At 46.8% G+C, this 12,943-nt stretch overlaps 1 protein-coding gene across 1 annotated transcript in view; it reads left to right on the forward strand.

The window, feature by feature from the left end:
• The window catches only part of LOC119463930 (venom metalloproteinase antarease-like TtrivMP_A), a 34,673-nt gene extending 22,322 nt beyond the window's left edge, over positions 1–12,351 (forward strand). Inside the window, exons 10-12 of the mRNA XM_049655434.1 lie at positions 9,155–9,266; positions 10,574–10,714; positions 12,189–12,351. Of these exons, the coding sequence (XP_049511391.1) occupies positions 9,155–9,266; positions 10,574–10,714; positions 12,189–12,351 (416 nt within the window). The remainder of the gene's footprint in view (positions 1–9,154; positions 9,267–10,573; positions 10,715–12,188) is intronic.
• Positions 12,352–12,943: the final 592 nt, after the last annotated feature.

Below are 12,943 nucleotides of genomic sequence, written 5' to 3' on the forward strand. Positions count from 1 at the left end.
ACGTAGACGGCACCCCCGGACTGACCCACCCGGGGGAAATCGGTAGTTGCCTTTTCCTGTCTCTCTCTCCCTCCAACCTTCGTCTTTCTCTCTCACTTTCCATCTCTCCTGTCTTCTCTTCACTTCGTTTTACTTCTAATTTTCCAGGCAGCAAGGGTTAACCTGGTGTAGTTTATCCAGCCTTGGGTCTATTATATTAGGTTATAGTGGCTATGTACAGCTGGCGTCTTCGTTGCCTTCGGGTTTCGTAGCGTCCCCATGTTGGGCTCGGTGGTGGGTGGCTGGCATAGCTACCGAAGTTATAGTTCCCTTTATGGCTCTTTCGTCATTTCCCCGACTCCCTGATCGCCCTCATAAACGAGGGCGCACCGAAGATATCTTTCAATTCCTTGGTAACAAATTGCAAAATTTCCCCCGGTTCCATGTTATTCATTCTGATAACTCTGAAAAGACGATGAGAATGATTTCACCCTTCCTCGTGTCAAAGTGTCTCACCGAAACTCTTGGGGCAGGCTACAAGGCATCAAAAATGGCTAGTGGAGACCTCCTTTTGGAACTCCACGATACGAAACAGCACGAAAAGCTTCCAAACCTAGTGTCATTCGGGGAAATCCCGGTGACAATATCCCCGCACCGAACTATGAACACCAGTCGTGGCGTTGTCTCCGACGATGACCTGATAGAACTGACGGGAGCTGAACTGTTGAAAGGCTGGAGCGAGCAAAACGTGATCAATGTTAAACGAATTATGCTAAGGCGGGACGGCAAGGAGATCAAAACCAAGCATCTAGTACTTACTTTTGGATCAAGTATCCTGCCCGAGACAATCGAGGCGGGCTATGTAAAGCTACGGGTCAGACCCTATATTCCAAATCCTCTTCGTTGCTTCAAGTGCCAGCGTTTCGGCCACAGTTCCCAGAACTGCCGAGGCCGACAGACATGTGCTAAATGTAGTTCCGATGACCATGCCTCTGAAACGTGCGAAAACACACCACACTGCGTCAACTGTGATGGCGAGCATGCCGCATACTCGCGGTCATGCCCGTCTTGGAAGAAAGAAAAAGAAGTCATCACGATCAAAGTAAAGGAAAATATAACTTTCAAAGAGGCTCGCAGGCGGGTTTCATACCTGCCTAAAGTCAGTTTTGCCGAGGTGGCGCGTCAGGGGGCAGCGCCACAGCGGCATCCGGCAGCTGTCCGGCCCACACAAGGTGAGCCGGCGGTGACGCCATCCGCCCCCTCGGTGGCTGCGGCCAACGCTGCTCCGCCGCCCCAGAAGAAGGGGCCATCGACCTCCAGGCTGGTGGCCTCAAGGGCCTCATCCCTCGAGACGAGGCCTTCACGTCAAGCCAACCGCTCGCAAGAGCGCGTGTCCAGCGCCTCGCAAGAGGCGATGCACACAACAACCAGCCAGACGGCGCCGCCAGCGCCTAAGGAGCGGCGGGAATCTCTTGACCGCTCCAGAAAAGAGAAACCTCGCGTCACGGCGCCTGGAAAGGGCACCGTGAGCTAGTCTTCATCTTCTGAACACACAGCACAAACACTTTCTTCATTATGGAAACACAAATATTACAATGGAATGTTAGAGGACTTATTCACAACCTCGACGATATAAGAGAACTCCTACACAAACATAATCCTAAGTTGCTGTGTGTTCAAGAGACACATCTGAAACCCAGAAACACAAACTTCCTTCGTCAATACACCATCTTTCGAAAAGACCGCAATGAGGCTAACGCCTCGTCCGGCGGTGTAGCAATAATAGCAGATAAGTCTGTAGCTTGCCAACATGCAGCCCTCCAGACGCCCCTTGAGGCAGTGTCAGTTCGGGCCATTCTGTTTAACAGACTAGTAACTGTCTGTTCCATTTATGTCCCCCCCAATCATCGCCTTGAAAAAACAGACTTTTATAACCTCATTGACCAGCTTCCCGAACCTTACATCCTTGTGGGAGATTTTAATGCTCACAACGCGTTATGGGGAGACTCGCGATGTGACGCGAGAGGTCGTCACATTGAAAATTTTCTTCTGACCTCTGGTGCCTGTCTCTTTAATAAGAAGGAGCCCACGTATTACAACGCCCAACACGATTCGTATTCATCGATAGACCTTGCACTTGGATCCGCTTCCCTTCTGCCTGACCTTGAATGGAACGTCATCAAAAATCCTTTTGGAAGTGACCACTTCCCTGTAACTTTAAACTTAATAACGCAGCATGACAACCCTCCCAGTATTCCTCGATGGAAATTAGCATCTGCTGACTGGGAGCATTTTAAAGAATCAACTTATTTACCACGAGATTTTATAAACAATTTTAGTATCGACGATGCTGTTGCATATTTTACCGCTTTTATTATTGATGCTGCTGAAAAGTGTATCCCACAAACGAATGGTAGCTCACGTAAAAGATGTGTTCCCTGGTGGAACGAAGACTGTAGACAGGCGCGAAAAAGGCAAAATAAGGCATGGGGCATATTGCGTAGATATCCAAATGCTGAAAATCTCATTCAATTTAAACAGATTAAATCGCAGGGAAGGCGGACACGACGTCAGGCAAAGAGAGAAAGCTGGGTGAGGTTTATCTCGGGTATAAATTCCTACACACAGGAGGCAAAAGTGTGGAATGGCGTAAGAAAGCTAAAGGGGCAACAAATTCATCCATTGCCTCTGGTTAATGACCAAGGGAATACCTTGCAGGACCAGGCAGACTGTCTTGGGGAGCACTTTGAGCATGTGTCAAGCTCAATCCATTATTCCAAATCCTTCCTCAAATACACACAGATAGAAGAATGCAAGCCATTTATACGCAAATGCCGACAGAACGAACAGTATAACCGTCCTTTTAATATTGCCGAGTTGAGAGCCGCCTTGATCGCATGTAAGAGCTCTGCACCGGGACCCGACAGAGTCGTGTATGACATGATTAAGAACGTGCACACTGATACACAACTAACACTACTGGCGCTTCTCAACACTATTTGGGCTGCCGGATATCTTCCATCCGCATGGAAAGAAGCGATTGTGGTCCCTGTATTGAAGCAGGGTAAAGATCCTTCCTTGGCGGCAAGTTACCGTCCCATAGCTCTCACAAGTTGCCTGTGCAAGCTATTTGAAAAAATGGTTAATCGTCGCCTTATACATTTCCTTGAACTGAACAAAATGCTTGATCCCTATCAGTGTGGCTTTAGAGAAGGCCGATCCACAACTGATCATCTTGTGCGCATTGAAGAAAATATCCGAAACGCATTTGTACATAAACAGTTTTTCTTATCGGTATTCCTCGATATGGAGAAGGCGTACGACACAACATGGCGTTACAGAATCCTGAGAGACTTGGCGCTAATAGGCATCCATGGCAATATGCTAAGCCTAATACAAAGCTATTTGTCCAATCGTACCTTCCGCGTCAAAATCGGGAATGTATTTTCACGCCCATTCATTCAGGAAACTGGTGTACCCCAGGGAGGCGTGCTCAGCTGCACACTGTTTATCGTTAAGATGAACACACTCCGTGCCTCATTACCACCGGCTATTTTTTATTCCGTCTACGTAGACGACATACAAATAGGCTTCAAGTCATGTAACCTCGCAGTGTGTGAGAGACAGGTACAGCAGGGCTTAAACAAGGTAATGAAGTGGGCAGACGAAAACGGGTTTAAAGTTAACCCACACAAAAGTTCTTGTGTTCTTTTCACAAGAAAGAGAGGCCTGATTCCAGATCCCTGTGTAGAACTGCATGGACAGCAAATACCTGTGAACAAAGAACACAAGTTTCTAGGCATCATACTTGACTTTAGGCTAACTTTCATCCCCCACATAAAATATCTCAAAGCAAAATGCCTAAAAACAATGAACCTCATGAAGATCTTATCTCACACATCATGGGGCAGCGACAGGAAATGTTTAATGAATCTTTACAAGAGCCTCATTCGTTCGCGACTGGATTACGGTGCTGTAGTATACAACTCTGCTGCCCCAAGTGCACTAAAGATGCTGGATCCCGTTCACCATCTAGGTATCCGCTTGGCCACCGGTGCTTTCAGAACGAGCCCTATAGAAAGCCTATATGCAGAATCGAATGAATGGTCACTTCATCTCCAGAGATCGTACATCAGCTTCACATACTTCCTCAAAGTTCACTCTGATCATGAACATCCATGTTCTCAAACCGTTAACGATTTGACGTGTACTACACTTTTCCATAATAGACCCTCTGTCAGACGGCCTTTCCCACTACGTGTGAGAGAACTTAGCGAAGAAATGGATGTCCCACTTCTCGAACATCGTTTAATGCCTCCAGGTAAGCTTTTACCACCCTGGGAGTGGCAGGTGATAGCATGTGATGTATCCTTTGTGGAGGTCACAAAGCACGCTCCTGAACTCGAAATCGCCATACATTTCCGTGAACTCCAATCGAAGTACTGTTGCCCTGAATTCTACACCGACGCGTCAAAGTCCCATGCTGGTGTATCTTACGCGGCCGTCGGTCCATCTTTCTCTGAATCAGACGTATTGAACCCTTATACAAGTATCTTCACTGCAGAAGCCTATGCAGTACTGTCTGCGATTAAACACATTAGGAAATTAAAACTACAGAAGGCAATAATATTCACGGACTCCTTAAGTGTCGTAAAGGCACTAATGTCTTTAAGGAAACACAAAAATCCTGTTTTCATTGAACTTTACTCATATTTGTGCAATATTTACTCATCTGGTAGACATGTGACAATATGCTGGGTTCCTGGTCATAGATCCATCGAAGGTAATGTGCTTGCAGACCAAATGGCCACATCAATTACATCTGAAGCTACTAATCTTAGCAGTACTATTCCCGCCACAGATCTGAAGCCTTTTTTGCGAAGGAAACTGCGAAACCACTGGCAACGCCTGTGGGAGAGTGAAACAAATAATAAACTCCACCTGATTAAGCCACAGTTAGGTTTCTGGCCCTGTACAACTAAAACACGACGAACTGATGTCCTATTCTGCCGTCTCAGAATAGGACACACATATGGTACTCACAACTTTCTGTTGACTGGTAACGAGCCTCCAACCTGTGGCCGATGTGGTCAGAGGCTGACCGTCCTCCATGTCCTCTTGGAGTGCCGGGAAGCCGAAACAGAGAGAAGGAAACACTTTCCTCTTGCATACCGCTACCATATCCCTCTCCATCCCAGTATGTTTCTTGGCAAAGAACCACTTTTTAATACCAAAGCAGTCCTAGGTTTTTTGAATGACGTGGTACTACATGTGATTAGCCCTAGATATTCGTAGCACATCCTCCCACCAGAGGATGCTGTTGCGATAGTGCTCAGTATAGCGCATGCCTCCAGGCCTTTATGTTCAAGGGCTCTGTTGAGGCAATAGTGCTTCATGCCAATTTTCGCATCGGACTTACTTTGCAAATAGTAACATTTATTTGCAATGCATATTTCATGCTCATAGCACACGCCATCAGTCATTTCCATAATCTTATTACCTGTAGATTTTATGCACTTTACAGCGACTATTTTTAGGCCCCCTTACAGCCACGTCATATCCACCACTCGTAATTCATCGCATCAATTCAAACTCATTAACACTGGCCTGGCGCTCTTTGGCCATTATTGGCCCTTGCGCCATTAAACCCCATATATCATCATCAGTATTTTACCAACTTCATAATTGATGCAGCATCTAAGTGTATTCCACAAACAAGTGGACTTTCTCGTAAACCTCGTGTTCCGTGGTGGAATGAACAATGTCGGAACGCGCGTAGGCAACAGAACAAAGCATGGAGGCAGCTTCGCGATTCTCCTACTGCCGAAAACCTTGTCAATTTCAAGCAAGTTAAGTCCCAAGGTAGGAGAACGCGCAGACAAGCCAGGAGAGACAGCTGGCAAAAATTCTTATCAAGCATCAATTCGTACACGGATGAGGCCAAGGTTTGGAACAGGGTCAATACAGTAAGAGGACGACAAACACATCCGCCTCCCCTGATACACACGCAGGGAGACAGCCTGGAGGACCAAGCAAATCATCTGGGTGCTCATTTTGAACATGTGTCCAGTTCATCACATTATTCTCCAGCATTTACAAAATACAAAGCAGCAATAGAAAAGCAAAAACTAGGCCGAAAGAGCACCGGCAACGAGCCATATAACTTACCTTTCTCTCTAGCAGAGCTGCATGCATCACTCACCTGTTGCAACCGATCTGCCCCAGGCTCTGACCGCATACTATACGAAATGTTAAAAAACCTGTCCTCTGAAACGAAAAAAACCCTTATCTGTCTGTATAACTCTATTTGGACATCTGGCGAGATCCCCTCTGCCTGGAAAGAGGCCATAGTGATCCCTATCCTAAAGCAGGGCAAGGATCCATCGTCCGTATCCAGCTATCGGCCCATAGCTCTAACAAGCTGCATCTGCAAAGTCTTCGAGAAGATGATAAATCGGCGTCTAATACATTTCCTAGAATCAAGCAAGCTGCTTGACCCATACCAGTGTGGGTTTCGCGATGGCCGATCAACCACTGACCATCTGATACGCATAGAGGCTCAGATTCGTGGAGCCTTTGTCCACAAGCAATTCTTCCTGTCTGTTTTCCTCGATATGGAAAAGGCATACGACACCACGTGGCGGTTCGGAATACTGAGAGACCTCGCACACTTTGGAATACGTGGCAATATGCTGAATATCATTGAAAGTTATCTGTCCAACCGCAGATTCCGTGTTCGTGTGGGTAATGCCCTATCAAAACCATATGTGCAGGAAACTGGAGTACCACAGGGTGGTGTGCTTAGTTGCACCCTCTTTATCATAAAAATGAACTCTCTGCGTCTGTACATCCCACGCAACCTATTTTATTCAGTATATGTCGACGATGTGCAGATAGGGTTCACCTCATGTAACCTTGCAATCTGTGAGTGGCAGGTTCAGCTTGGTTTGAACAAACTATGTAAGTGGGCAGACGAGAATGGGTTTAGGCTTAACCCACAAAAGTCCACATGCGTCCTCTTCTCCAGAAAGAGAGGTCTGCACCCTGATCCCAACATCGAGATGCAAGGTGAGGGTCTACCTGTAAAAACTGAACACAAATTTCTAGGCATAATTCTGGACGCGAAGTTAACATTTATCCCACATCTAAAGTATCTAAGAAACAAGTGCATGAAGACAATGACTATCTTGAAGGTGTTGTCTCGCACTACGTGGGGTAGTGACACAAAATGTCTACTGAATCTCTATAAGAGCCTGATTCGATCACGTATAGACTACGGTTCCATTATATACCACTCCGCGACTCCGAGCTCCTTGAAGATGTTGGACCCTCTCCACCATCTGGGCATCCGCCTTTCTACGGGTGCATTCAGAACAAGCCCCGTAGAAAGCCAATATGCAGAATCAAATGAATGGTCACTACATCTGCAGAGAACGTACTTGTCCTTTGTGTATTTCCTGAAAGTAAACTCGAGCAAAAGACACCCTACCTACACAACTATAAATGACCTGTCCAGTGCCCAAACCTTTCAGAACCGCCCTAGCGTAAGAAAGCCCTACGCACTGCGAGTAAGAAGTCTTGCCGAAGAGATGGATGTCTCGCTCCACGAACACGATGTCATGTCCTCTCCTGTACAGCTGCCGCCATGGCAGTGGCAGCTGATTGACAGTGATCTGTCCTTCGTTGATGTTACAAAGTATGCGCCGGTCGCACATATCCGTATGCACTTCCTCGAATTGCAGCACAAATACTCTTGTCCGGAATATTTTACTGACGCCTCAAAGTCACACACTGGCGTGTCTTACGCGGCGGTCGGTCCATCCTTTTCGGCTGCGGGAGTTCTACACCCAAACACAACCATCTTTACAGCGGAGGCGTACGCCATCCTGGCGGCGGTTAAACACATCAAACGGTTAGACATACCCAAGGCAATCATCTTTACTGACTCTTTATCCGTGTTGAAATGTTTAAAAACTCTCAGTAGGCACAGAAACCCCGTCATTATAGCTCTTTATTCCATAATTTGCACCGCGTATGCATCCAAGCAACAAATTGTGCTGTGCTGGGTGCCAGGGCACCGCGAGATCGAAGGGAATGAGTTGGCCGACAAGCTAGCCACATCTGCTCATACAGACGCTTCCACTTCGCCCATAGCCGTCCCTGTAATGGACCTAAAGCCATTTATCAAGAAAAAGGTCAGAGCCTACTGGCAACGCCTGTGGGACAGAGAAACGAACAACAAACTACACACTATCAAGCCTCATCTCGCTCATTGGCCGTCAGAATCGAAAACACGCCACACACAGGTTACACTTTGCAGACTCAGGATAGGACACACATACAGTACACATGCTTACTTATTGTCCGGTGGCGATCCGCCTGTCTGTGATAAATGTGGCGAGCCACTCAGTGTACTTCATATCCTCTTACAGTGCCCTGAACTGGAGCCTCAGAGGAAAAAACATTTTCCATTACCATCACGGCAAAATCTCCCATTACATCCTTCTATGTTTTTGGGCAATGAACCTCTTTTTAAATATGAATCAATTCTCGCGTTTTTAAAAGACATACGTAATTTCCGTGTTATCTATCCAGGTGACGTGTAGCACGGCCTCTCTGCAGAGGCCACTGCTGCGGTATTTTATTAAAGAAAGCACGTGCCTCGTGGTCTTTGTTCACAAAGGCCTTCCGTAGGCGTTGTGCTGCTTTTATATTCTTAACTTTAGCACCATGACCACTTCTCATACATTCACGACCCATAGATCACTCCACACGTCACTGCCATAATTCTATTAGATATATGTTTTACGCTTATATACCGCGATTTGCTTTTAGGCCTCTTTACAGCCACATAGCATCCTACCATCGGAACCCACTGATCATGGCAAACATACTATTCATTGTCTTGGCGCTCTTTGGCCACATTTGGCCCTTGCGCCAAAAAACACCAAATATCATCATCATCCTCTCAGGGTAAAAGCGGTCGTTGTTCTAATAATGAAGCGTGCTTTACTAATACAGCTCAACTATAATCACTCCCGCTATCTTAACCTAATTGTTTTGCATTCATTTAAAGGGCGGGAAAGCTAGACTGGGCGCAACATTGCATTGTCTTTCTCTTCTTTTTTTTCGTCTGAGAATAAAAGCTGCACTATACCCGTGTTCTAACGTACAGGAATGGCTGCTGGCTTGGGCACAGCGTGCAAGAATAACAACGTTGCCATAGGCGTGGACCTGCCTGACACCTTTTCCGGGGTTCAAACAGCCGCTCACGAACTGGCACATATGTAAGAACAATGGCATAGTAGCCAAATATTTGCATTTAAAAAAATATCAGTCTAACTTTATCCTTCGTTATTTCTTGAATAGTGCAGGTTTTGTAATTGCATGACCACATATTATAAAGGGGCGTTTATAGGTTTAGCTTCAGGTAAAAGCACTGTCTTGTAGCACAAAAAAGTCATAGTTTCACCCGAAAGACTAAGCATTGATTGCGATGGCAAATTATGGAACAGCTGTATGAAGTAAAGTTACTAGCTTTATCGGGCGTATGAACTGCTGCAAGGACTCGCTTACCAACAAATTGAACGACCGCGGTGTCACGCGTGTGCAGGCAAACATGAACACATCTCACTCGATGACCGCGGACACTCGCTGTCAGAAAGCTGGCGTGAAGAAGAGCCGCACCAGCGCGAGCGAATTCCCCTTCATGCTGCTTCTCGCTTCAACGCGAACTAAGCAGCGATAACACAGCGTATACACGAAGCCGTCAGCTATCTCGGGCCGGTTAGCCTTCGAATCCACCGCTGGTTACCTCCAAGACAGGACGCGCGCGGCAGCGGCCTGAGTAGAAGCTGAGTCCCCCCCCTCGACCCACAGACTTCAAGCGCGCTCACATCTTCCAGCTCCCCCGCTTGCGCGCGCGAAAAGACAGTGCGTCTCCTCCCCGCCTTCACCCTTACGCGCACGAGAAAATGTCGCTGCACCAAGCCCCACCCTCCTTCTCGGCTCACCCTCGCAGGCTTTCCCGCGCACCTACATCATACGGCTCGCGCCCGCGGTCTTATCACACTTGTACTTTATACGGAACCTCTCGACGACACCGAGGACGACGGCAGAAATTCGCCTGAAGTTTCCATATAATTGATATGACAGCAACGTGAAACGAGATGAGAATGTAACGCACCGAATAGAACGCAGTTTCTGGCGAGATTTGATGTGACATTTATACCCACACGTATTAACACAAACATCTACAAAAGAAAGATATTGTACGAGCATGAACATTTCTTTGGTAGAGTCCCCAAACTGGTCAAAATGTTACGATTATGCGTTAGTTTACTGTGTTCCTTGCATCAAGTGAATTTCCATAGTGCGTAGAACCATTAAAGGTGTGTCGTTAAGCGTTCTCCTGTGTGTGCTGTTGCTATGACGTACACTGCACTAAGGATGATTTCCAGCTGAATGTAAATCAGGTGTAATTCTTAAATTTAATAATTGACTCATATTTGCGAAGCGCAAACCATTAAAACAGTTACCTCGAAACAGTTAATTCTCGAAATGTTTACACGGTGCCGCGTGCCAACATTTGCAGGTTGGGCGCTCCTCACGACGGCGAAGGAGAAGCTGCAGAATGCTTAATCAAGAGCCCATATTTGATGAGTCACTACAGACGCGGGAAAACCATTTGTGCCTTTTCCAGCTGTACAAAGGAGATCATAGCCAATTTTTTAAGGTAAGCCTCCTTCCATGATAGTCAGTTATCTTGTACAGATAAACGGCACCTACTAATATATAGAATCGGCTACACCGTGCCGGCGCAGATCACATAGCGACGTGAGACACTATAAATGATTGACAGGAAATGATTGATTGCATGAACCATTAACTAAAGCTGCATACTTCAGTGAACCCTCCGGCTCTGAACTTATTTGCTACCACAACAGCATTATGTCACAGTGAATGCCATAATCTTGTTTGCGTGGTCGCTAGATCTAAGGGTGTGTTTAAGGATTACTACTGTGAAAACTAAAGTTATGTTCGGGACAATGATCAGCGAACGAAACTTTGCGACTCAATATCAGGCGCTCGAAACGTCGTCCAGCCTAGGGTGCGAAACGTCAGTCTGCCGGTCACGGGCGGATCGTGCACTGAGGAAACCCTGTGGCACAGGGCAAGGTGCGTACATGATTTTTTCTAATCCGATGGGGTCTTTGGGAGACGCTCGAACTTGAGCGGTGTTTTCTATCTACGGCGAATGCGTACCTTGCGTTGAACCTTTACGACAGATACGGTAACACTGGCATGGCGCTCTTTGCCCATACCTGCCCCTTGCGCCACTAAACAACACACATTCATTCATTCAGAACGATACGCCGAAGAGCAGCACATGGTGCTCCAGCATGGGCCTATACTACGTCAAGCCTGACCTACTGGAGGCGAACGCCGATTCCTACACGTTACCGAGACGCGGCCCTTGGGCCACCATGAGATCACCCAGTTACGGCGAGCATTTCTCCCATAGCAACGTGAACTTGATGAAAATTCTGTGCCTACCGTAGCCATTTTGAGCCCTTAGACCCATTGACCGGGCGTTTGTACAGTAGTGGGTGTCTCCGGAGGGTGAGTGCTCATAAATATATCTTTTACTTTGTGCGCACTGTTCTTTGAGGCAAACCGCTTGGTATACGTTGGAGGTTTGTCGAGCACTCGCGGCGCCGCACTACCATTCGCGCAGCGACTACTGAAGCGCTGTTGTGACTCGCTAAACTAGAACCTGCGGCAGTCGATCAGCATAGTACTATGAATAGTGTAGAAATAACACATGTAAAAGCCTGGCTGTTGCTAGGCAAAATAACAACTAGGCGAAACAATCCGTCAACAAATGAACACAACAAAAAATGTTCGTGACAAATACTTTTTTTTTGTCCCGCGAAGTGGTCATCCCAGTTTAAATTTCTGTCATTCAGTCATTAAGAGAGGAGCTTGTATAGTGCGATCTCCCGTCCTTTAGTGTCGACAGTTTATTCTGCCCTCCCGTATCGACGCTAACTGCTGTAAAATTCCTGTCGTCTTATAGGCTATAGCATTTTGTGCAGTCACGACAGGGTTGGTTGGGGCAACAATGACATTATGAATTAAGATTTTGTGGTATTTTGTGACGTTACTCTCTCTCTCTCTCAACCAGGATTTCTCTTTCTTTTGCGCAGGAAGACTGACTCTGCCTGCCTAAGGGAGCACAAACTGTGCCACGTTATTTCTCTGCCAAACAAGGCAGCAAACCTTCCAGGTGATGTAATGGATGCACCCACCTATTGCAACAAGACCTACCCAAAACCACAATACCTCAGCGCTACTTACATCAAGGCATGACACTTTTTCCTCGTAATTTAATTATGCGCCGAAAATTTATCATGCCCTCGCGTTGGGTGATACCACCTACAAGACTACAAAACACCTCTTTATGAACTTTTTTCCTTTAGCACAGCTAACTTCCGTGGTGCTTTTGACCATACGCTGTCATCGTGTGAATTGACGTGTGCACACGGGAGGCCAGGAGGGTCGTGCCCCCCTCCCACCATTGACCTCCTTCGGGGAGTGGGGGTGCCCCCGGGGGATCAGTCAAGCGCAGAGTCATTGGTATCATGTCCCACGAGAGTTTTCGATAGTTGATTTTGCGTTTGTTAGGCAAAGTATTGCGCTGTCTACTAGCATGCTTCAATGATTCAACATTGGTTAGAAGAATGCATATATACACACACACGTGTGTGTGTATATATGCATCTGTGTGTGTGTGAAGAGGGGGGGGGGGGGGGGGGGGGGGGGGGGCTTGTGTCGCTTGGGTCAATAAATGCATGAAGCCATTTTCTCTTTTGTTGTATTCGGCCCTTCGTTTTAGTTAGTTCCGTTATATGCTTATACTTTTTCTAATCTTACCCCGTCATATGCTGCCGTCGATTGTGAT

Source organism: Dermacentor silvarum, chromosome 9 (genome assembly GCF_013339745.2).
Source record: "Dermacentor silvarum isolate Dsil-2018 chromosome 9, BIME_Dsil_1.4, whole genome shotgun sequence".
Lineage (NCBI taxonomy): Eukaryota > Metazoa > Arthropoda > Arachnida > Ixodida > Ixodidae > Dermacentor > Dermacentor silvarum.